Source organism: Watersipora subatra, chromosome 7, assembly GCF_963576615.1.
Source record: "Watersipora subatra chromosome 7, tzWatSuba1.1, whole genome shotgun sequence".
NCBI lineage: Eukaryota > Metazoa > Bryozoa > Gymnolaemata > Cheilostomatida > Watersiporidae > Watersipora > Watersipora subatra.
The window spans coordinates 40324023-40348352 of NC_088714.1; the positions used below are offsets into that span (position 1 = coordinate 40324023).

A 24330-nucleotide genomic window follows, 5' to 3' on the forward strand; every position below is an offset into this window, starting at 1 on the left:
CGAAGAAAGTGCCTAAAACCCCCTGTAGTGTTGGTCTAAAACGATGGAAAATTGGCAGTTCTGCATCAAATACTGATGGTTAAAAGCTGGTTTGCACTATATCGCCATATCTCGAGGTTGATGTCACAATACCTTAGTGATCATCAACGATAACAAGGTTTACACTATCACAAAACCATCCGTGCTTGCATCAGTAAAGCCTCTGTGATGTAGTGCTCTCATTTTTCTTTTAAATTTTTGAGAAGAAACCTCTTCATTTTCGGGTGCTTGAATCAAATACTAGTTTTGCAGCAATTTTCATAAACGGTTCTTTGTTCAGGTGCTTCTGACTAAGGCAGTCTCGTCGCATTTAACCCTGCTCTCTGTAGATCCTGCTACAGAGGTCATCAGCATAAGAGGGCTTTTGATGCTTTGCTACTCATTCTGCAACTAACTAACTTACTTTGTTAGCTGCTTTACCAAAAATACACGTGGTCAAATAGATTGGTCCTGCACTACTGTTATCTGCCCAACTGGCCCTCAAAGAACGTGATGGCATTTTGCTGACGTTACCCAGTTTTAAGCTGGAAAAACTCTGCACCAGCTCGTACCGTGTCAGTTAATAATGAGGGTGAGTATGGTCAGTAAGTGCTGCTGCAGACAGGGGTTGTTAGGTGTTTTACAGAACACCTCCTTAAACACCGCCATTTTGGCTCGAGGAGGGTTCAACAGGCATAGACCATAGGCCAACAGCCATAGGCCTCTTAATCTAATTGCTACACCCAGACGGCATGCTCTTTGAGAGTGGGCTCCATGGAGCACTCAGTTTTACCTGCTCCTGCTTGAGAGATAGGCTAAACTGCGCATCTAGTGTAGCAAAAACAGTTTTGAATTGGTTGGCTTGACAGCAATTTTTCGCCTTCTCCTTCAGGGCATCTCTTACATGCAACAACATGAAAGCCTTGATCTCAGCTTTGCAGTGGAGCACTTTAGACTGGAAAGCTGGGGTCCAAGGCACCATCATCAGTTGTCATTATACGTCATCCAAGCCATGCATACTCCTCTCTGCACTTGGAGCATGTCAGTTGGCCATGCTGGTGTTTTCACCTTTGCTGAGATTCACTTATTAGAGCTTTATAAGGGCCACTTTTTAGCCAGTTCGGCCTTCAAGGGTCTGCAGGGTGTTTCGCCTCAGGTTACTCGGTTTCCCTGGGTTTTCTCTTACTGCTGCCCTATTAAAACAGTACAGTGAGATTAGTTTGCTGGGTGATGTGAAGTGTAAAGAATCCACCATAAACGTTTACAGCTTTACTTGGAACCAGCCGCTTTGTTCAAGTATCAAGTTTAAGTTTTCAATAAAAATATATATTGATCAATAGTTTGTGAATGCGATTAACTGCATAGAATGAGGTTTTCTTTTACTTTGCTTATTTTTGGATAAATAGCTCTCTATTAATGTCAAGGTCACGCCTATTTCCCGTGCTAGCTGGTTCGCTCAGTACCTGCCCGGTAAGCCGGCTGTCTGGAGGGCATCTGGTGGCCGGTCAGCCACCAGATGCCAGAGAAGACCATAACGTGTCCTTTTTGTTTTTCTTCCGGCTGGATCCTACTCTCATATTCGCTAAGCCGAGTGTTCACTCGCCAACTAGCTGGTGCTGTGGTCAACCGGTTGGTTGTGTCGTTGGCTGGCTAAGAGATTGGATGCCATTTTTTATTTAGATGCCAATGCACCAGAGAAGCCGGTTTTTGCAACCTTTTGGGCTAACTTCAGCCTCTGCTACCAATTAGAGAATAATGTATTGGGTATGTATGAGTATGTATGTATGTATGTATCGGGTATTGAATAATGTATGCTTGGCCTTCAGTGATGAAAGGTGCTACTCTGCCTAATTGGCATAGTCGTCCTACTAGATTTTGACACTTACTAGCATAGACTGAAGGAAGTGTTCCAATGGCTGAAGGATTCAGGTTCAAGCTCAAACTATCCAAGGGCAAACTCTTCCAGCTGCAAGTCTTTTACCCAAACCATGTGGAATGCAAAAAGAGATAGCTGCTGGCCCTAAAAAGGCACGAGCAGGTCAGCTCAACTCTGGGGTTCTGGTAGCCACAAAACTTTGTGGGGCACAATAGGCTTTTAGTGGTACTACATATGGAGCTTTATTACTATGACATAGTCTCTGTACAAGGTCATGGAGCAAGGAGAAACATGGACATGAAACAATGAGGTACAGGCATCCTTCGAGAAAGAGAGAGAGGGGGAGTGAGAGAAAGAGAGGGAGGGGGAAAGAGAGGGAAAGAGAGAGAAGGAGAGTGAGAGAGAGAGAGGGAAAGAAGAAAGAGAGTTGGAGAGATATAGGAAGGGAGAGAAAGAGACAATGAGAGAGAGAGGGAAAAAGAGAAGGAGAGAGGAAGAGAGGAGGGGAGAGGGAGGAAGGGGGAAAAAGAGGGATAGAAAGAAAAAGAGAGGGTAGAGATCGAAAACTTCAATCTACTTTTTTGGAATACTCTGTTGCCTCCTTTACATAATCCTAATGGTTTTTACTATGTTATTTTCAAAGCACTAAATATAAGTTTATTGAGGTGTATATGTCATACTGAAAAGAACCACTGAGAGAACATAAAGTTGAAAAAAGCCTATAATATTTAATCTGTAAAAAATTATGGAATCTTGAAAAAGATTCATGCTGCTATCAGACAAGCATGAGTTAGAAAAAAGTTCTGAATATTTGTATTTAGAGCCCTTTTCCCGATTGTGGCAAGTATTTATACTTTCACTTTGTAGAGATAATCTAGTCAAGAGTGCTTTTTTTCACATTCTGATTTAGAACTGAGTATGATATGGATACATTTGATGAGTTACCCTCATCACAACTGACAACTAAAAATCATACTTCACCCGCATCACTTGTCTGTGATTGTCACAACTGTGATGGACGAGTTGCTGGTGCTTACTGCATTGAATGCGCCCTGAAGATGTGTGACACTCATGAGCAGGTGGGTTTGCTGATTTGAAACAGACTTTAAATAATGGTGAATACATAGCCTAATTTTTTACTTTTCTAACCCTCAACGCTAGTTGATCTTTTAAGGCTATCTTCAGCATATAGTAGTCATTTGGTGTTGTAGATCAAACAATAGCATACTTGAGCCAATTACAGTATTGTTTATAATTTAACATTTATGTTTGTTCAGTTGCAAATCAACTAACAATGTTGTAGTAATTATGTTATTTAAATATTCAATATCGTAATATTGTATATACAAATTAATATTGCTATCTGCACCTAAAACAACATCATATGCCCTTACTTCACGTATTCTTGGTTTAGATTCACAAATCTTTTTCTGGTGACCGTCACCAAACCATAGCAATCTCTACATATCAGTTGAATTCTGGGACATACAAGAGAGTCCTGTGTCAGCAACATGGTGGAGAAGTGCTTGAGGTTTGTGACAAATGTAACCTCACGGCCTGTATAAGATGTGACAGAAACGAGATGAGATGCCAAGGTAGACATCCTTTACAACACATATTTATATATGTAAATATTTCTGAACTTAAGCACTGTCATACTGACTAAACAGTCAGTGTGACATGATGAGTGAAATTGTAACGATTTCAATGATTTTTTTAGCAAAAACAAAGCTGCTCAAAGTATAAAGTGTGATTAAACATCTTATGAAAGTGTAGTATCCAAGCTTTTTAATAAATTATAATGATTCATTAGTTCTTTGCATTTGTAGGCTTCATGTAATAGATTGTTACACAATATTGTCTAGAACCAAGCTACCTCTCAACAACAACCACCACTCAATCAGTTTCTGCCAGTTTTTATGTTGAACATTATATTGCCATGTGAATAGGTACCCTGTATATAAAGTACCCTAATATCTCTTGCATGATTTCATTCCAATTTTGAAATAGAAAAAATATGGATCATTTGCTGAATAATTTTAATTTATAAGTGTGCTTCTCTTTAGTGTGAAGGTCAATTTAATGAGGTGTTTTCAGTGAAGTCACGGAAGAGAAGAAAAGTTAGAAAAAACAGTGATGAATATTGTGCAGAACCGGTAAAAAGGATCAAGGACGCTAGCAAGAAGGTGGAAGGTAATTATTAACATGGAAACTCTGGTCATAAATAATAGCCTATTTTTTCATATTATCTGGGATCATCCTATTTTTATATGAGTTTTTAAACTTATTCAACTACATAATTAACTCAAGTTTATTGTTTGTATTACTTGCTCACTAAAATTTGTGAGGAAAAAATATAAATTCTTTTCTGAGGAAGCAAGGTAGTTATTCTTGATTGAAGTGAACTGTAGGACTTTTTACGTAAGATGCTTGTTTGCTACTGTTACACCTCCTTTCATGAATAGTTAGAAAGACTCCTACTAGTTCCATCGTCTAAATTGTAAAAGCTTTGGCTATCAATTTCTTGTAGAGCTATAGAGTTTATCTTCTTGTAGTCTTGCAGTACTCTCACTTATTTTATTCATTCTCTGCCTTCACTCATCTGTATGTACACAGCATCAAATTATGAGTATTATTAACATCTCTTATATCTGTAATAATCATAGCTCATATTTATTAGTATATATGCTATGATGTTGTTATTGTTACAGAAGCTGTACCATGTACATCGAATCAGCCAGACTTACCAATTTCATCTACATCAAGTTTGTCAGTAGGATCACCAAGCAATGCTGACCTGTCAAACATGTCCGCAACCAACTCTGCTGATGAAGGTTTTTGTAGCACTTTCTTAGAGATGATGAGAAAATGCCATTTTTCTATTCATTTAACTTATCTAGGCCACATTTAGTTATTTGCCAAACGTACTGTCTCCGTTTGTCATCACACGCACGCGTTGGCTGACGAGGTGACAATCGACTGATGAGTGTTTTCACATGCGGAAAAAGCATTGTTCCTTCATCAGGAAACAAGTACCAGATCAGCAAGCACATTTTATAACCTACGTCTATGAAAAGGGCAAAATACGACGCAGCGATTTAATTAAAAGTTGTGAATGTAGCTCTAAAAACTACCATCCAAAATACTGTTGCCGTTGTTAGCATCAACAAAAACGATCCGATGAATGGAATCGAGTGCAGGAGATGTCGTATGATAAGCATTGCAACTTATGACCTCATTATGTGCGTACAAGCACTGAATATTTCCTAGTGTTTTATTGTTGAATAAATTATTTTTAGCATTTGCGAATTTCCACAATTAATTCACATTGTTTTAATAATTGCTAACTTAAAAAATTATTTAGACTTAATATTTTTTGATGTAACTTTTTTGAATAGTTATATTTATATTTTCTTATTATATTTGACGTTAAGTTTTTTATGTGACAATATCCTAACTTTGAACATAGTGAGAAGTTTACAGGTATAATTTTTAGACTGCTTGTATAAGCCGAACACCTAACTCTTAAACATAATTATATGCACGCAGGTGCAATTTATACACAAGGATTTATGGTAAATCACAAGTACAGATAGATATAGACACGTATAGATTGACTTAAAATACATTCTATGTTGAGTACTAGCAAATGAGGTACAAACAAAAAATCAGACGCTTACATCTGTGCATTACATATGTAAATTACATTTGTGCATTAAAAGCAGAGCTGCGTAGGGATCCTGTAAGGATGTCACTAATGAAAATGATAAAAATCCAACATCGGATCACAAAGATTTGAGAAATAACACAAATATCGATGTTCACATTATATGCAGTACTTCATTGTTGATACGATGTTTTTAAAAACACCTCTCCTTGAAACAGAGGTTAGAATCGCTTCGAAGAATTCAAGATTTGGCATTTTAAACCGTTTACATGCTACGAAGATGAAAAATACGACAAAACTTCGTAGCATGTAACACTAGTGATTGAATGGTAAGGCTGAGCATTAACCTTCCTGCTATCAGAATATGGTTCACAAGGTTTTATACTTTTTTTCTGCAGTTTTCCACAAGAAATTGGGCTCACTAGAATAATGAGCAATGTATTACTAGATATCAACAATTTCTGTAAATTAAATTACAAAAAAACACACTACTTCAAATTCATGTTGCAGCATCCTAGCATTCATAATTTCTATAAACCCTGAATTTACTATCGTGGAAGTTAAATTGTAACGTTGAAAAACATATTTAACGATTATTAGAAATCTATCACGTGCGATGACTTTGAAGACAGTAGGATTCACATTTCTGATAGCGAGTGAACAAATGTTTAAAATTCATAAATCATTTAGAAACAGTCGAACTTAGCCTGTTTTGACAAACCGTTGTTTTTGCGGAGTGTCCCCCGTCGAGCTGAGCGAGCATAACAACAGCTTGTCACAATACGCACTGCACCTGATGCATCAGCTGCACTGAAAGGGAGTCGTTCTCTTCCGTCTACCCAGCTTGGCTGCGATGTTATGTCAGTCGCTCCATTGGTAATCATAACGGATTTAGCCCGAAAATGTAGAAAAAAATAAGATGAAAATGTTAACATTAACATATCTTTAAACTGCAACTGAAGTTGCAAAAAATCATACTGTAGTGGCCTGATCTGGCTAATGTTGAGCGTCTGTAGCAGAGGCCATGGTAACTGAATTTCGGCATCTGTATAACTTATCTATTTATAATCTAATTAACTGAAAACAATGAATGAGCCAGCAATGAAACTGAATATACTTTAGAACAAATAAAACTGACTGATACAAAAATACAAATAAAACTAACTGAGCGCACAAATAACAACTTGTTTAGTTGCTGTTGTTGCCTGAGTTCTCAAGTTCAACTAAAGTTTACCGCAGAGACTGGTCTCTGGTTAAACGTTTTTATCTTATTTTTTTCTACTTAAATTTTTGGGCTAAATCCATTATGATTACCAATGGAGCGCCCGACATAACATTGCAGCGACGCCGCATAGACGGAAGAGAACAACTCTCTTTCAGTGCAGCTGATGCATCGGGTGCAGTGTGTATTGTGACAAGCTGTTGTTTTGCTCGCTTCGCTCGATGAGGACAACTCCGAAAAAACAACAGTTTGTCAAGACAGGCTAGTTCTGCCTTCATCTCTAGAGAACTGAATGCTGGAGTATGTCGCCGGTGGTGTAGAACATCGACCATAGCTTTAGCCACTTCAGTCCACTGCTGACTGTCAGCTAATACTTGCCAGGCCTCTCACTTCTGCTGGTTGCTAAACAACCGACTGGCCAGTCGGCATCTCAGAATCTATGTGAAGGGGTCCGCAGAAGCACCTGGCTCAGATGACGGGCTGACTAGAGCTTCCTGTTTGACTAGAGCGTTTCTTAGTTGGAGTTTCAGAAGCTAGGCTGGTGCCTTCTTTGGCAGTGCTGGCGAGTCTTCTTGTAGGCTCTTTTTGCCTTTCTCTTTATGGGCACGTGCCTGTCCTACTTGACTGGTTGCACTGGCTGATCGTTTTGGATTCAGCGAGCCCGTGGTCAGGAAGCTTGTACACTGCTTCATAAAGAGAATCATAGCCAGTCATATACCTTGAAGAACTGAAGCCACTTGGGGTGGTAAGCGTAGTACACCATAGCTTTTCTTTATGCAGCATCACCTGGTCCTTTGGTACATGCTGCCATGTGCAGGGACGCACAAATATAGCAAAATGCTGCACTACCATGGATGTGTTTTGGTTGTCTTGTAACCACAGAAATACATTTGTCCTGCCGGTTTTGCTGAGCAGTTGTTATGCTGTCCCTCATATCCTGAAACATAACTATTTCTCTCCTTACCACAGCCTTCTTGGCAGAGGCTCATTAATCTGGACAAGCTGTGGCCATGGTGACTTGGTGCTAGCCGGCAGTCCGCGGTGGCCGGCTCTTTTGGCTCGATGTCCGCGTTGACCTAAGAGACTCGAACAGGGCTTGAAGCTATTGACCTTTTCCACCTTTTCTAGCTAGTCCTAGTTTTTGTGAATTTTGAGTGGCACAAACTCCTCTGAAACAGACTTGCTAACGGCTCCTCCTGGCAATTGCCCTTTGTAGTTAGTTCGGCTTGTGTCAGAGGTTCAAGTGTGGACCTAATTGAAACTCGATGTGAACACAATCTGTTTCAGAGTGAAAAGCAGGTACACTTTTGGAGTCAGCCAGGCCAAGGCGATTCACGTCTTTGGTCTGCTTTTTGGTAAAGGACCTCACTGCCTCATCTGAGGCTGCCGTGACCACAGGCTACCTCACAACCATAGGCTCCTCATCTGAGTCTAGTAGGTTGTTCAAGCGATCTTCTTCTTCTGCTTCTAAGGATCCCAGCTGGTTAATCACCTATTACAAAACTTATTGAGCTTACCTTTTTACTGAGAAACCATATTAACAGGGTTGATACGGACACAGCCTTTAACAGCTTTGACTGGCGATATACTTTACCAATCAGAGCTGTGAAGGGCTTCACTGGGAAGAGATATCATGAAACGCTCCATATGCAATTTGCTATGTATTGCTGCCGAGTGTTGTACTTTATTTTTGTGTTGGTCTTGGGCTGATGCAGGGTGTTGTGTGACTTTTCCATATGCCAGAATTGACACAGCTCTGCCATCAGATTCTCAAACTGTGCTTCTTGGTTTGTGTGGATCTGTTTTGGCAAATCTACATGTATGTAGCAGCAAACTTGTTTGTCCAAGGTGCTGGCTACCACTAGCGCCATAGCTTTTGTGAGGGCCAAAGCATCCAATCGTTGGGTAAAGTGAGTTGGTTACTACCAGTATTCACTTGTTACCTTTCAATGTCATTAGCAGTAGTTCATCAAGTCTACTGCTACCTTTTGCTAAAGGCATCCAGCATCTGTCTTTCTTTGGCTGTCCTTGTTTTACCGTGTCTCATGACTTGGCTCACCTCACAACTCTTGACCAGTCTCCTCATGATTTTTGTCACTACCAAATTGGACAGAGGCGGCAGGTCATCTTACTTATCACAGAATGGGTCTATATGTGCGTTTGTCACACGATGTTCTCTCTGACAGATGACAGGTAAACTGAACACTATCTGAACAGGGCAAGGGACCAAAATTCGGACTTCTAATGCTCCATCCCAGCTTATCCTGAAAAATGCCAGATTTTGTGTATTTGTCAGAACTCTTGATCACCCACCCTTAGCTCTAGTTGCTCTCCGATCACCTCTTTTTTGAGAGTGCCTGGTGCATGGTAGCCATAAACCCTTGGCCTTTTCGGACTCTCAGCCAAGCTGTGCCGCAAGGTTCTAGGGTGGCCTCGGCCAGCTCTAAGTCATCCTGTCTGGCTACTACATTAGAGGCAGTGGGTTGATCTGAATGGTCAGCTACCTTGGCGACTCTTGACATAGGTCTCAGAAGACAAGCTCTTTTTGAGCAGGTCCAATATTTCTCAGCTCAACGAGCTCACACCGTCTGCAGTCTTTACATATCTGCTAGCGGAACCCAGAGGCATAACTGGATCCATCACTAAGGACCCGCCGCAACCCCTTTACTGCAACACAATGAACAAATTACCTGATTGAGTGCAAAGGTATAGATATAACGTAAAACCTCCACAATTTTTCGTTTTATAACGTAAAATTGAACGCCATCTTATTTGAACCCCATCTCTATGTGACCACCACTACTGGAGAAGAGCTGAAAAATAGAACGCCATGGCATTCAAATAGAAGTTTTATGGTACTTATAAAAATAAATATTTAAAAATACATTCAATGTATGTGCATAGAGTGAACTGCATATGGGGAAGCTTTCCAATTGCCCATTTTTAATATAGTATGATAGCCAATCTACACATAATGCACAGTCATATGTTAATGCTACCTGAAAATGCTGAAAGTGAAATTGACGTGACAGGAACATGGATGAAGTACAACAACTAAAAATAAACCAATGATTTGCTAACTTACCAAAAAGCTAAGCGCTCATTCACCACCCATTACTTTGTCTAAATCAGAGATAAACTTGATTTTATTAATACCGCGGATCTAGGCAAAACTTTTTCTAACTAACAATCTTTTTATATATAGCGATATGAAAAAAGAGATACTAGTTTTCGTACAAAATACAAATATATTCTTGTTTATGCATTATCAATAATCATGGGTTATGAAAATATTTCACCTTTTATGTCTTCTGCTTACAGATGCTAGGACTGATCACACATTTAGTTCTTTGAACACCTTGAAAGAGGAGATAACTGCTCATTTCAACAACCTACTTCAGTCTGCTGGTGAGAAGCTAATAGAGCTTTGTATGGCTGATAAACAGATATGGAAAGTTCTAGGTGAGGAGGAGGTTGAGTGTTCTAGAAGAATACAGATGATAGAAAGAATCCGTGATGAGCAGGTAGTTTGGTTTTGGCATATTTTCCACTAGTGTTCAACTAGTGTTTCATTCCACAAGAATTCATTTTTCTCCCAAAATGATATGTTACTAGCTTTTGGATCTCATAATTATAATACACTTGTTGTAGAGTGATTAAAAATCAAATTGGTAATGGCCTAGTCTTACCAAGCAGTTTAATTGGTCATGTGATGTTCATAGTGAATACATAAATTTACTATTACCAACCTATTGATTGCAGTAAACAGCATCTATGAAAAGGCTCCACAAGTGCAGCGTAGCAGGGAACTTTCTAGATTATGATTTGGTTTCAGATTGAAATCATCAGAGAGGAAAGTGAGAAACTAAAAGAGCAGATCCATGAGTACCAGAGAGAGCTGACAGATCAAGTAGAGTCATACAATACAGAGTTGATTGCTAAGAAAGAGAGACTGGAGGAATCATGTAAAGAAGTACGGAAGTGGTTGAGAGAGAGTCATGTCACTGAAAAGATGGAGCAGAGGCAGCAAAAGACAGATGAGCTGGTGAATAACACAGATGTAAATATTGACTGCCCACTTACAAGGACTCCAGCCCTTATGCACACTAGTGAGTACATTTAGTTCTTTTTTGATGTGGAAGATAAACTCAAATCATCTTGAATAACTTTTAAGGGATTACAGTGATGTTGGAGGTTGTACATGTATAATTGATTAACCAATGAGGTGCTGTTCATTAAATAAGCAGTATCATTATTGGTCATTATCTGAATTACACAGTAAAAATGGCCAGGTGTTACATGGTCATGATGTTCCAGACAGACTAACAGTTTTACTACCTATGTTGTGTGTTTACAAGCATTATAACAATAAAGTGATATGGGAAATCGTTATATTTAAAATGACACAAAACATCAGGTTATAAGCTTTATTAATTACTTGTTTCTACAATATTTTATTTGCATATCTTCAGTTATTTAAACATCATGATGTTAAACAAACTGTTAACAGCATCTGAAAACGGCTGACTCTCATACATATAATCAGATCTTTTCTCACTCTATTAGTCTCTTTGTAGCTTTATGAATTGTAGTTACTTGTTTCTCAATCAACTTGAGAATATATACAAACTCAACAAGTTTGATTATATCTGTGTATCCCTCTGTACCATTTTCTAGTGTAGTACAAAGTAAGCCTTACATGATAGCTGAGTTTATTACTTATGTTATTGAATGATGCTAAAAAATGATGGAGGTATAGTTACCGAACCACCCCACTTTCATCTCTTTTGATGAAATCTATTAGCACCACTATTTCAATAAGTTTATTGATTCTAAAGACTAGCATGTCCTGGTTTAGGTGAGTCGATTTTTTATAGTCAAATCTTACACTTATTTTACTACATCATCATATTATTAAAATTAATTATAACTGCCTTCGAAAGTGGTTATAAGTTAGTAGAGCATAATTTAAACAATTATAATTTTGTATACAGCCAAGTTAATAACAAAAACCTGTATTCACTATTGACCTCTTCAACTACTCATAGGTCTATCTGTAACAGAATTACAGTGTATTCTGTGAAGAGCTACTCATGGTTAGTAGATGTAGTTTTACTGTTGGTAGTTTTTATAACTTTAAATTTTTATATTTTCTCTACCAGTTATATTAAAACATAAGTGAAAAACCAACAATACTCTGTTCTCATTTGTTTTGTTTGGAACTTTTAAAGCAAATTTAGCAAACACAATTATTTAAAAATGAGTAATAGTATACCTCCAACTTTACCCTTCATGAGCTAAATACATTTTCACATGTACAATTGTTTGAACTTGATGAATCTGTTGTTCAGAGCATCAACTTATGTTACATTAAATGCGCAATGTTTCGCTTTACTTGAGATTGTCTCAATTATGTTAACTTGTGATCTGAATAAAACTGTTGACTTGTTACACAATATATTATAATTATTATTATTTCCTTTATAGGTAAATCACCTTTCCAGCTACCAAAGTTGACTCCAACCCCCACATCACTAACCTTCATGTTTGAACACAGCACTAGTAGCTGCTGTTACTCAGCTGCTTATAAGGGAAGTAATGAACTTTATTTAGGATGCAACGATGGGATCAGAGTTCTGAATAAAGATTCTACAGAGGTTATCAAATCTTCAATCACCTTTTCAGTTACACCTGTTCAGGTCTGTAACAACAGCACTTATGTTTTGGGTCGCAATGGAGATGATAGAACAGTTTACCAGTGCCTGTCTGATATGAGCCAGAGAGAGAAGTTGTTTTCTTTCAACTATTTAGGTAATACTGCTTCTCTCATTGCTGTTAGTAAAGACTACATTGTTGCCTCTGAACCAGTTAAAGAGAAGTTAGTACTCTACAACTTCTCAACAAGGAGTACAACACTTCTGACTCCTGCATTGCCATTATTTGATATGCACTTTCTACCGGATGGACAGCTACTAGTAGTGAGCGTGAAGGAAGATGCTCTTATTAGATATAAAATAGAGAATGACCAGCTGATTACCATTTGGACATGTGAAGGACTGAAGGCAGCCAATAAAGTCACCTCAGATGTTGATGGGTTTATTTATGTCTCTACTAAGAAAGGAAAACTCATCTACATAATCTCTCCTCAAGGTTAGCTTCTTATAGAATATAGAGATTACATTCGGTGTTCTATACACTAGTACATATCATTGTAGACCATGATTAGGTATCTTACATGTATAACTTATTATAACTCTAAGGTATCCTGTCTACACCATATTCTTATCAGCTGAGTATCTGCTTACAGGTGAGAGACTGAAGGAGATTAGTAATGATAATCTACCAGACACAACAGGGCAAATAAGTATTAGAGGAAGAGATGAGCTGGCAATACCTACATGGGAAGGCAACTCTGTATGCCTTTTTAAGATTAACCATTGATAACTCATCTTGATGCTGGAAGATTATAACAAGACTCTGTTCCTACAGTAATCAAAGGACATTAATATGAGTGATGAGTATAAAGTGTGAATAATCAACCTTATGTTTTGTTTATTCATATAGCACAGATATGACTGTTTGATATCAAGTTGGTTCATTATCAGGATAATTAAATCTTTTTGCACCAGCGTTTTGTTAGTTGAATTTATTATGTAGTAAAGATCTGCATAATTATAATCATGATTGTCCTATATTATCTCGGCTAGAATTGTTGGGTTTTATGTAAGAGCAGCACACGTTACTCCTGTATCAATGATTGAGAGAGTTTTTGGTAACACAATGTTTAGTACAAATGCTCAAAGGTTTTAGTTGAATTGATATAATTTATGTGACAGACTTTGAAAAACAAACTCTTACAAATTATTGATGTTCAAAGAAGGAAGTGTGTCATCAGCAAGCTCCGGTCAGTGATTGGTTTTTAACTAAATTTTCCAGCGTTTGATGCAGACTGTGGTGGAATGATTTTACATGTTTGACAATTATACATTTTCTATTATACATTTCAATTACTATATACAAATATATATTTTAGAACATATTTTGAAAATATTTGATATAATCTTGTTTCATATTGACAATAAGGGTTGCGTTCTGAATTAGAAAATGGGCAATTTTAGTGAGAGCACAATCGGAGATAATATGGCACATCTACGCTGTGTACTGAGTGTAGATATGCTCTATCAATACTTAGTATAAATTAAACTTTTGAAATATTCCTTTCAATTGCAACATTCCATAACGCCATTTTGATATACCATATGGTGTTTATTTCACCCAGATAAACCTCTTCTGTAACATCATGATCTTCTTTTTCATTTATATGAGTATCTTGTCTACACATAACTGCCCAGTGATTAAACTTCTGACAATGTTTACAATGCGTACCATACCCAGGACATATCTGACCCTTATTGTGATTCTTACCACAATTCTCACATTTCTGCTTGGAAAATCCATGTTTTGCTGACTTGGCAGGTTTCTCTCTTCTAAACTGAGATATTGCATTGACATCTTTAGATTTTTCCTCATCATTTTGATGTTTCAGTTTTCCTGATTTTTCAGCATTTCTCAATGACTTGATCACATAGTCGAGGGACAACTTTTCATCTGATTCTCTCGAAAGCTTGTCGTTCTTTTTGTATCATCTAAGCCAAAAAGCAGTTTGCCTTGAATCAAGTAATCTCTCTGATCACCGAATTGACAACCCTCAGCCAACTGTCTCAGTTTTATCAAAAATACATTTACAGTGTCACTATTTCGACTGCTATTGCGAAACCTAAATCTACTCACTACAACACCTGACCTAGAATTGCAATATTCATGGAATCTTTTAATAACATCATCCAACTTTCTCCCAGCAGCTCCCACCTCTAACTCTTCAGTATTGCCATCACCATCAGGTTGTGATTTGAACTCCATCTGCGAATAGACTTCTCTTACATCCTCAATCCCTTCATGCCTGTATGAGACCAGATTTCTCTTTTCAGCTGCCTTAGCAGTTCCAGTCAGGTCAATTGCCAAAAGGTAGTCTCTGAGGGCCCTCTGCCAACGATGCCATGTACCAGACAAATCTTCACACTTTAAATCTAGCTGCTGAGGAGGCAAAATTCCCTCCATAATGATTAATATGTCACTGTTATACTCAAAGTTCTAAATATAATCTTGCTATCCACACATTTACCACTGCCACCACGTTAGATTATAACAGTTAGATAAATGACACAGCTTGTGTGAACGTTCCACATTTAATAAGTGCCTTTCATAAGTCACACGAATGAACATGAGTCACTAGAAACTTCCAGAACAGTGAGTGTGGTTAACAGCAATATAAACATGAGGATAAACAACTCTTAATAATACATCAAACTTAAACAAACGTTGATTAATTTGAACGGCAAAAGATTTGACACACTATTTTATGAAAAAAGCCACATGGGTGTTCATACGCTATACTAGTTGGCTTTTTGAAACTATTTGTTAGTGGCAAAGTGCGCAGGTTCATTTCATCACATGGCTGGAAGGCTGATGTTTTCAGTGACATGCATTTAGGCCTGTTGCAAAAGAGAATTTTTACAGACCATCTCGATTGATTGAAGTTCAATTTATTCAAAGACTATAAGAATGTCCGGCGTTGCATGAGTGTTAAAAAACAGAAGCTGGTATTGTAGTCGCCTGCCACTTGTCATTAGCCTGGCACAATGCCAATAGCTAATGTGAGCAAGCTAGTATCCATATTGCTAAACTTACAAATAAGAGCCGTGAAAGCAAGATTTAGTGAAGTTGCACTGTAACGTAATGCTATGCGTATTTTAACTTAGATAAGCACTCATGTCGCCTAATCAATTCATCAATCTCGCATAGCTCAATGGTTTAGCATATCGTCTAGGAAACATAAGGTTCCGAGATCAAATCTTATGCGATACAGATTCTTCTTTCCAAGATTTTAATAGCAATAGCTGGACAAACCGAATCACACAAACAAACTTGGAGATTTATATATAAATATGTGACTTTTACTGTTTTTATTGTTGGTTTCAAAATCTTGTAAGTTTTACTGTCTCGCTGCCAATAGTAATATCATATGATATAATAATAATATCATATGATATAATCATGTATGATGAAAAATCTAAGAACATGGTGCTAAATATGTTGCTTTACTCAAACGTTTTTGAAGCAAACATTTTAAGCATGAAAAGTTGAAAATGAACAATAATCTAACTTCACCTTGAGCCTTCATTCACCAAAAATATTTGTAAATACATATTCGTGTGAACTTGATAAATCTTTTGTTCATAACAATAACATATGTCACATTACATACTAGCATGTAATTTTATAGGTAAACAATCATTCCAGCAACCAAAATTGGCTCCAACTCCCACAACACTAACTTTCCTGTCTGAACACAGCACTAGTAGCAGGTGTTACTCTGCTGCTTATAAAGGAAGCAATGAGCTTTATTTAGGATGCAATGATGGGATCAGAGTTCTGAATAGAGAATCTACAGAGATTATTTCGTCAATCATTTTAAGAGTTACATCTGTTCAGGTCTGTAATAACAGTACATGTACTTATGTTTTGGGTCGCAATGGAGATGAGAGAACAGTTTACCAGTGCCTGTCTGATATGAGCCAGAGAGAAAAGCTGTTTTCTTTCAACTATTTAGGTAGTAATGCTTCTGTAATGGCTGTTAATAAAGACTACATTGTTGCATCGGAATGAGTTAAGCAGAAGTTAGTACTCTACAACTTCTCCACCAGGAGTACAACACTTCTGACTCCTGCTGTGCCACCATCTGATATGCACTTTCTACCAGATGGACAGCTACTAGTAGTGAACATACTGAGAGCTACTCTTGTTAGATGTAAAATAGAGAATGACCAGCTGATTACCACCTGGAGTTGCAAAGGACTGAAGGAGGCCCGTAGAGCTATTTCAGATGTAGATGGGTTTATTTATGTCACTACTTATGATTAAAAAGTCATCTACATCATCTCTCTTCAAGGTTAGCTTATTATAGGATATACAGATTACATGTAAATTGTCTACATACTAGTGCACATCAATGTAGACCATGATTAGGTATCTTACATGTATAACTTATTATAACTCTAAAGTATCTTGTCTACACCATATTATTATCAGCTGAGTATTTGTTTACAGGTGAGATACTGAAAGAGATTAGTAATGGCAATCTACCAGACACAACAAGGCAAATAAGTATTAGAAGAGATGAGCTGGCAGTACCTACACGGGAAGGCAACTCTGTATGCCTTTTTAAGATTAACCATTGATAACTGATCACAACGCTGGGAGGTTATAACAGGACTCTATTATTATATTATATCAATAGAGTCCTTGGAGGTTATATTAGGACTGTATTATTATATTGACCAAATGGTATTAATATGAGTGATGAGTATAAAGTGTGAATAATCAAGTTTATGTTGTTTATTAATTTATTACTGATATGGTAGAATGCCATCAAATTGGTTTATTTTTTTATTATTAGGATAATCATATCCTATTGCACTGGTGATTTGTTAGTTTCATCTTTTATGTGATAAACATCTGAATAATTAAACCATACTTGTATTACCTTTGCTAGAATTCTTGTGATTCATATAAAAGCAATACATTCTACACTGGTATTGATAACTGAGAGAGCTTTACATTGTCTCTAACATGTATAATTTACTATAAATCTAAGGTCATACAGGTCTAATCCTGTCTACACTATATTATTATCAGCTGAGTATTTGTTTACAGGTGAGATACTGAAGGAGATTAGTAATGGCAATCTACCAGACACAACAAGGCAAATAAGTATTAGAAGTGATGAGCTGGCAGTACCTACGTGGGAAAGCAACCCAGTGTGTCTGTTTAAGATTAACCATCGATAGCTCATTACAATGCTGGGAGGTTATAATAGGACTTTATTATTATATTGATCAAAGGACATTAATGCGAGTGATGATTATAAAGTGTGAATAATTAACTGTATGTTCTGTTTAATCATTTAGTACAGATATGGCTGTTTGATATCTAGTTGGCTCATTATCTGGATAATTGAATCTTTTTGCACTGTTTTATTAGTTGAATCTATTATGTGATAAAGATCTGGATAATTATGTTATATTATCTCGGCTAAAACCTTTGGTTTTTATATAAGAGCAGCACATGCTACTCTTGTATCGATGATTAAGAGAGTTTTCGGTAACACAAGATTTAACACAAATGCTCAGAGATGTTAGTTGAATTGATATAATTTATGTCACAGACTTTAAAAAACAAACGCTTACAAATTACCGATGTTCAAAGAAAAACGTGTGTCATCAGCAAGCTGTGGACAGTGATTGGTTTTTGACTGAATTTGCCTGAAGTTTGATGCAGAGTGTAGTGAAATGATTTTACATGTTTGACAATTATACATTTTATATTATACACTTAAATTATTATATTCAAATAAATATTTTAGAACATATTTTGAAAACATTTGATACAATTCTGCTTTATACTGACAATAAGGGTTGAGTTTCAAATTAGACAACGGGCAATTTTACTGAGAGCACAATCAGAGGTATCATGGCACATCCGTGCAGTGTACTGAGTGTAGGCGTGCTCTACCAACATGTTGTGTAAATAAAAAGTTTTGAAATATTTCTTTCAATTGCAACATTCCATAACGGCATGCTGTTATAATAACTGTCATGATAGTAAGGAATATCCAATAATGATATACCACAAGGCCTATAATTTCTGTAAAAAAGGTATAAACTACCTGATTTTGAATTTAAAAAAAAACTTTGTCTAAAGGATTATAGAACTTTAATTAGTTTCACATATTGCACTAATAGGTAATTACAGGTAAAGAAAAGTCTATTAATACAACATATTGATACAAAAGAATCCTCGACATTAAAATGAAGTTTTAATGTAGCCTGCCAGAAAGTTATTTTGCAAATGGCCGCCACACGCACTTGTGAGCAGCTCAAAATAGGCTTCTGGGAGTTCAAATACAATTTTTACCAATAAGTAAAAATTGTTACCTATTGGTAAAAATTTTGCTTATCGGTAAAAATTTACTTAATTGTATTTTCCCAATAGGTACAAATTACTATTAAGTAAAAATTTTACCAATAGGTAAAAATGTAAAAATACACACAATTTTACATATGTAGGCATATGTAAAAATTTATGTATACATATGAACATATGTATATATATGTACATACATATACATGTATATGTACATATATATATACATATGTATAAACCTATATATACACAACTATCTTATATATATCTTATAAATATCGTATATACATTTTATACATATCTTATATATATATCTAATACATATCTTATATATACAAGGTGTCCATAAAGTCCTAACACAACTTTAAAAAATTACTACTAAGCCAGTTGTGGAGATATATTAACCAGATTTGTTTCATTTTTATCAGTGGTTAGTAAAGTATTCTTACATGGTTAATACACCCTTACTTGGGTACCATTAGTTACACAAAGCACACTAAAGCGATATTCCAGTTTTTGCCATGTTCGCTGTAGAACATCTTCATCAATAGTGGCAATGGCATTAGAAAGCCTTGTTTTCAAGTCAGTTAGGCCATGAACCTTTGTTTTATAATTGACTAGCTGCATTACCTGCCTACAGGAACAGATTTACGCGCAGCGTAAGGTTTATTGAGCGTTGTCTTTCATACTGTATAACAACTCCAAATAAGCAGTCTACTGAAATTGTTGCCCTGAATATGCATACACATATTACATGTCAATAATGTTCGGGAGAATAATGGAAATCTGCAATGTGTTTTACAGCTAGATGCGTGTAAAATCTAGTAAATATTCTAGATTCATGTGTCTAGATTCATGCGTCCAACCATACTCGTCTATATTTGCAGTTGACGATTGCGCACTTCTGCCGCCGAGCCTCCGCCTTGGCTGACCAGTCTTTACCCGCCGAACAGTTGACAATCTCGCTCAGTTGACAATCAATTGGCCCGCACTCGCAATCAATCACCTCGCAATCAATTGCCTAGCACTCAATCGCTTCGCAATCGATCGCCTTGCAACCAATCCTCTCGCACTCGCAATCAATCACCTCGCAATCAACCGCCCGGCACTCAATCGCTTCGCAATCAATCGCCTCGCACTCGTCAACTCATTTATCTGGAAAACCACGCCTAGATACTCTCGCTGCACTCGAGGCAAAAAAGGTCTCCCGCGCATCCCCAAGTGACGTCACGGCCCCAAACCGCTAGCTGCATTACCCGTCCATGGAAACAGATTCATGTACAGCAAGAGGTTCATCGAGAGTTGTCTTCCATACTGTAAAACAACTCCAAATATGCAGTCTACTGAAATTTTTTGCCTGATTACACTATGCATACACATATGCAGTCATATATGTCAATAATGTTGGGGAGCACAATGGAAATCTGCAATATGTTTTACAGCTAGTCTACAATGCATCAGTCTCAAACCACTCAAATCGGCGTTGCCCTATTTGTGTACAGAGAACTGATAATGAAATTGGCATTTCTAGGCAAACTGAAGTTCTTCAAACTGGCAGTATTGAAAAGTTTTGCATCTTCTAAAAATTATACAAAATATTTTGCTATCGCCAGCATTTATTGAATAGAGACTACATGCTTAAAACACTAATCATAGCTCAACAGGTTTTCGCCTATAGCCTGTGTTTTGACATGGTATATACAAACAGTAATGAGGTTGTGTCGATAAAATTTATATGTATAACAGCACAGACAGTATGATGTCAAGGCAGATACAGCATTAGCACCTTACAATAATAAAACATAAAACCAACTTGATAGCCTTTTTATGAGATACAATAAAGATAAAAAATGCATGAAAATATATATATACTGAAAAATATGTTAGAAAATGCTGCATGTGGTATAGCAGAACATGAAAAACATAGCATGACATAACAATAACACAATGTTAGTTCAACACAACACTTGCGGAGAGACAACATTTTTTGTTTTTCTGTCGGGTGTATGAACAAACAGTTTTCGGCTTGTGCCTACTTTTTAGCAGGCAACATACAGCTGGTCATGGTTAAAGCAGGGTGACAGTAAGTCGACACCGGCTGCTCTCTTTCTTTTCACCATCGCCTATCGCAACCCTCGGAGTACTCGTGCAAGTTCTGCTGTAGTAAGTTACAGTAGGCCTACTCGTAGCTAAAAAAAATTAGTAACTCAGCTGCTGAAGAAAATGAACTTGTCCAACTATCACAAACAGTGGCAAATCTAACGTTATTAAGTAGTTGAGGTGTGGCGATTCATAGGCAATACAACATTGAATAAAACGTACTAACCTTTTCGATGTAAAAATTTAGTAGGTAAAACGCAGTAGCAGTACTCATGCATCTGTAGTAGCTGTAGTGCTGTAGTACTCAAAGCTGAAAGAAAAAGCAAAAGTAACTCAAAAAAAAATGAACATGTTTACTATCACAAACAGTGGCAAATCTAATTTTTTCAACCCTTTCACCGAAGTAGACTCATTTATGCGTTTTCTATAGTTGACCGCCGTAGACACATCTTTGCGACTTTCCCAGCAATGGCTAGTAACTGAATTTTATTATTTGTTGATAGCATAACCAACAGTCCTTAGGACTTTTATGGTAGTGACAGTGTTGTCCCAAGATTTTCTTATAAAATTAGCCTAAAGTTTAATATTTTAATCTTTGTTTGGGGATTTCCAACTTAAAAACGAACATTTTTGTGTAAGTTCATCAAAGGTGTCTGAATTAGAAAACAAATAACTACTTATGTTGATGACATTGTAGCCGATTCAGATTTTTGTGATTACACAGATAATTAAAATAGCAATAGCAGCACTGGTTTTGATGGCGATGAAAGTAATCGTTTTGTAAGAATAAGGAACATTGTAGAGGATTGTTTTGCTTTGTAGCTTCACATCGCTTTATCAATGCACAAAGTATAAATACAACAATTTTTTTGCATAGCAGGGCTTGTTAACATGTTGGCAAAATAAAATATATAACCAAAACAAACGTTCTAGATAGAGTTTGAAATTGAAAAAATATTGTATACATATTAAGCAATATTGGCAAAATGGCTGGCAGTAGGCCGATAGCTAAATTTGTACATGGACGCAAGTGAAAGGGTTATGTAGTGGAAGTGTGGCAATTCATAGACAATACAACATTGAATAAGAAGTACTTATCTTTTTTTATGTAGAAAGTTAGTAGGTGAGAACTGCGTTTTTTCCAGTGACCGCGAGAAACCAACGTTCGCGTGACCTTCTCAGTACACATTGGCAGTAAATATTAATCGCATGTAAATTACTATTCATTAATTTATTTAATTTAATGATTAGTACATCTGTATAGCTGTATAGGCACTTTTGTATAGGCCGCAGAACTCAAGACGGTGCTTTTTAACATGGCATCAACTTTGCTGTTTCAAACGCACCAGTGTCGTTGGGCACCGTAAAGAGGGGCGCTAACCAGAGATGACGTGATTTTGTGTAAAAACGATTAATAGGTTATGTATAATAGAGGCGTGTACTAATCGGAGATTCCTGTTAATGCGCCCTAGATACCTAGTAGCGGGTAATAGTCCGAAAAATACGGTACTCTATAAGGCGGACACTCAATCACACTCGCAGACAGACAACGATTGCCATTTATATAGTAGATATTCTTCATATAACCCTACAGAAAGAAGTCTAGGAGTGTAATATCTGGTGAATGTGGTGGCCATTAAATTGGCCCATCTCTTCCAATTCGTCAGTCAGGAAATGTTTTATCGAGATACTGACGAACATGCAGCCCCCAAATGTATTGGTACGCCATCATGCTGGAAAATTATGGCTGGTTTCAGGTTGATTAATTGTGGTGCCACATATTCAGTTAGAAGATCTAGGTAAACGTTTGCAGTTATTGTTGCCTCATGAAAGAAAAATGGACCAATTATTCGATTGCACATGATCCCGCACCACACATTCACTTTTGGACTGTCCCGCTGAAGCTCTCTACTCTCATTAGGATTCTCTGACCCCCCCCCCCAGACTCTCACATTGTGTCTGTTTATTTTTCCTGAAACATGAAAAGTTGCTTCATCACTTAAAGCAGACTCGCTTGAGGAGTCCTTCATCCTTAGATATCATTCCAGCATGTTCACTGTGAATTCTGTGCGGTTGAGTTTGTCGTTTGACTGAAGTGCCGCTAACAATTGCACTTTGTAAGCATACAGCCTTAAGTTTTTATGTAGGACTTTGTGTACTGTCAAACGTTGCATTTCCAACTGTCTGGCAGCAGTTCGGATAGCTCGGAAAGGAAAGTTTGTAAAGGATTGCCTTACACGATTGATGTTGTTCTCCAAAGTTCTTGGTCGCCCACTCCTCTGTTTATCCAACTCCATCCCGGTCTCCATAAAGTTTTTGTGCCATTTACAAATTGAAGAACGTAATGGTGGATCTCCCCCATACTTAGTTCTGTAGTTTCGCTAAGGCTGCACATCTGACTTTGTCTCAATGAACCAGGATACGCATTACGCCTTCTGTTGAGCAGTATCTATCCTAACCTTGCTAATCTATCCAGCTTGCTTTCTGCTAGTAGAATGGCTGTAATTTCAACTGTCTGAAACCAAGACTGCAAGAAGAAAGGAAATTTTACCTTTTCCCTCAGTAAAAAAACTTTGGGAATCACTGATAAAAACTAGAAATTCCCCTGTCATACAGCCCACGACCAAAGTGACAGAGTATAGTGTACATGAGAGCTGTTTGAGATGATATAAAAAAAATTGCGGGAGCACGATTCCAAAAAGGTGCAACTAACTATTTATTTTGGAGGCAAAGTTAGGTTGAAACCAGGTACATATATGAGTAATTGGTTAATTGTTGATATTACAGCTGTATTTGATAGTGTAATATAAATAGATATATAAAGGTAAAAAAGTTCTATTTTAGAAGTGTAAGTATAGAAAAATGTTAGGAATGTGAATGGAAAGTATATGGGAAATGTAAAGTTGTATATAAAGTAATGGAATAATGGTGTATGATATAGAATAATGTTGTAAATAGATTTATATGTACAGTGTAGGCCCTATATTATAAGTATATGTTAAGTATTTTGTCTCAAAACTAATAACAAAGGAAATAATTATATAATAATAGAAATATAGAAAAGGAGACATAAAGTGTTTAGAACAAGTTCATATAGAAAATAATAGAAATAGTTTTGTTAGATAAGTGCAGTGTTCTGTTAAAGGTCACGCAGTCTAGTCTCCTCTCTTTTGCGTTGTAGGATTTGGTCATTGATAGCTAATCGAGTGATGTGCTCCCTAGCGAAGTTGTTAACAAGTAAGTCATTAATGTTTCGAACTTGAGAGAGAGAGCAACAAACGATATTCCAGTGGTAATTTCGGCCACAGAGTGGTGAAATGTGCACGTTTTTCTCGTGAAATGCGCACGGCTTTATGGTTCTACTATCTGTCGCACGGCTTTATGGGCGTTTTGTTGGCCGGTCTT

General features: G+C 37.0%; 1 protein-coding gene across 1 annotated transcript; it reads left to right on the forward strand.

The window, feature by feature from the left end:
• The first annotated feature begins 1030 nt into the window (after window positions 1-1030).
• LOC137400756 (uncharacterized) lies at window positions 1031-10772 on the forward strand. The gene is made up of 9 exons (XM_068087092.1): window positions 1031-1174; window positions 1425-1522; window positions 2805-2973; window positions 3309-3489; window positions 3992-4087; window positions 4606-4728; window positions 10105-10307; window positions 10619-10693; window positions 10755-10772. Exons 1-9 carry the CDS (start codon window positions 1031-1033, stop codon window positions 10770-10772), a joined length of 1107 nt encoding a protein of 368 aa, XP_067943193.1.
• The last annotated feature ends 13558 nt before the right edge of the window (window positions 10773-24330 follow it).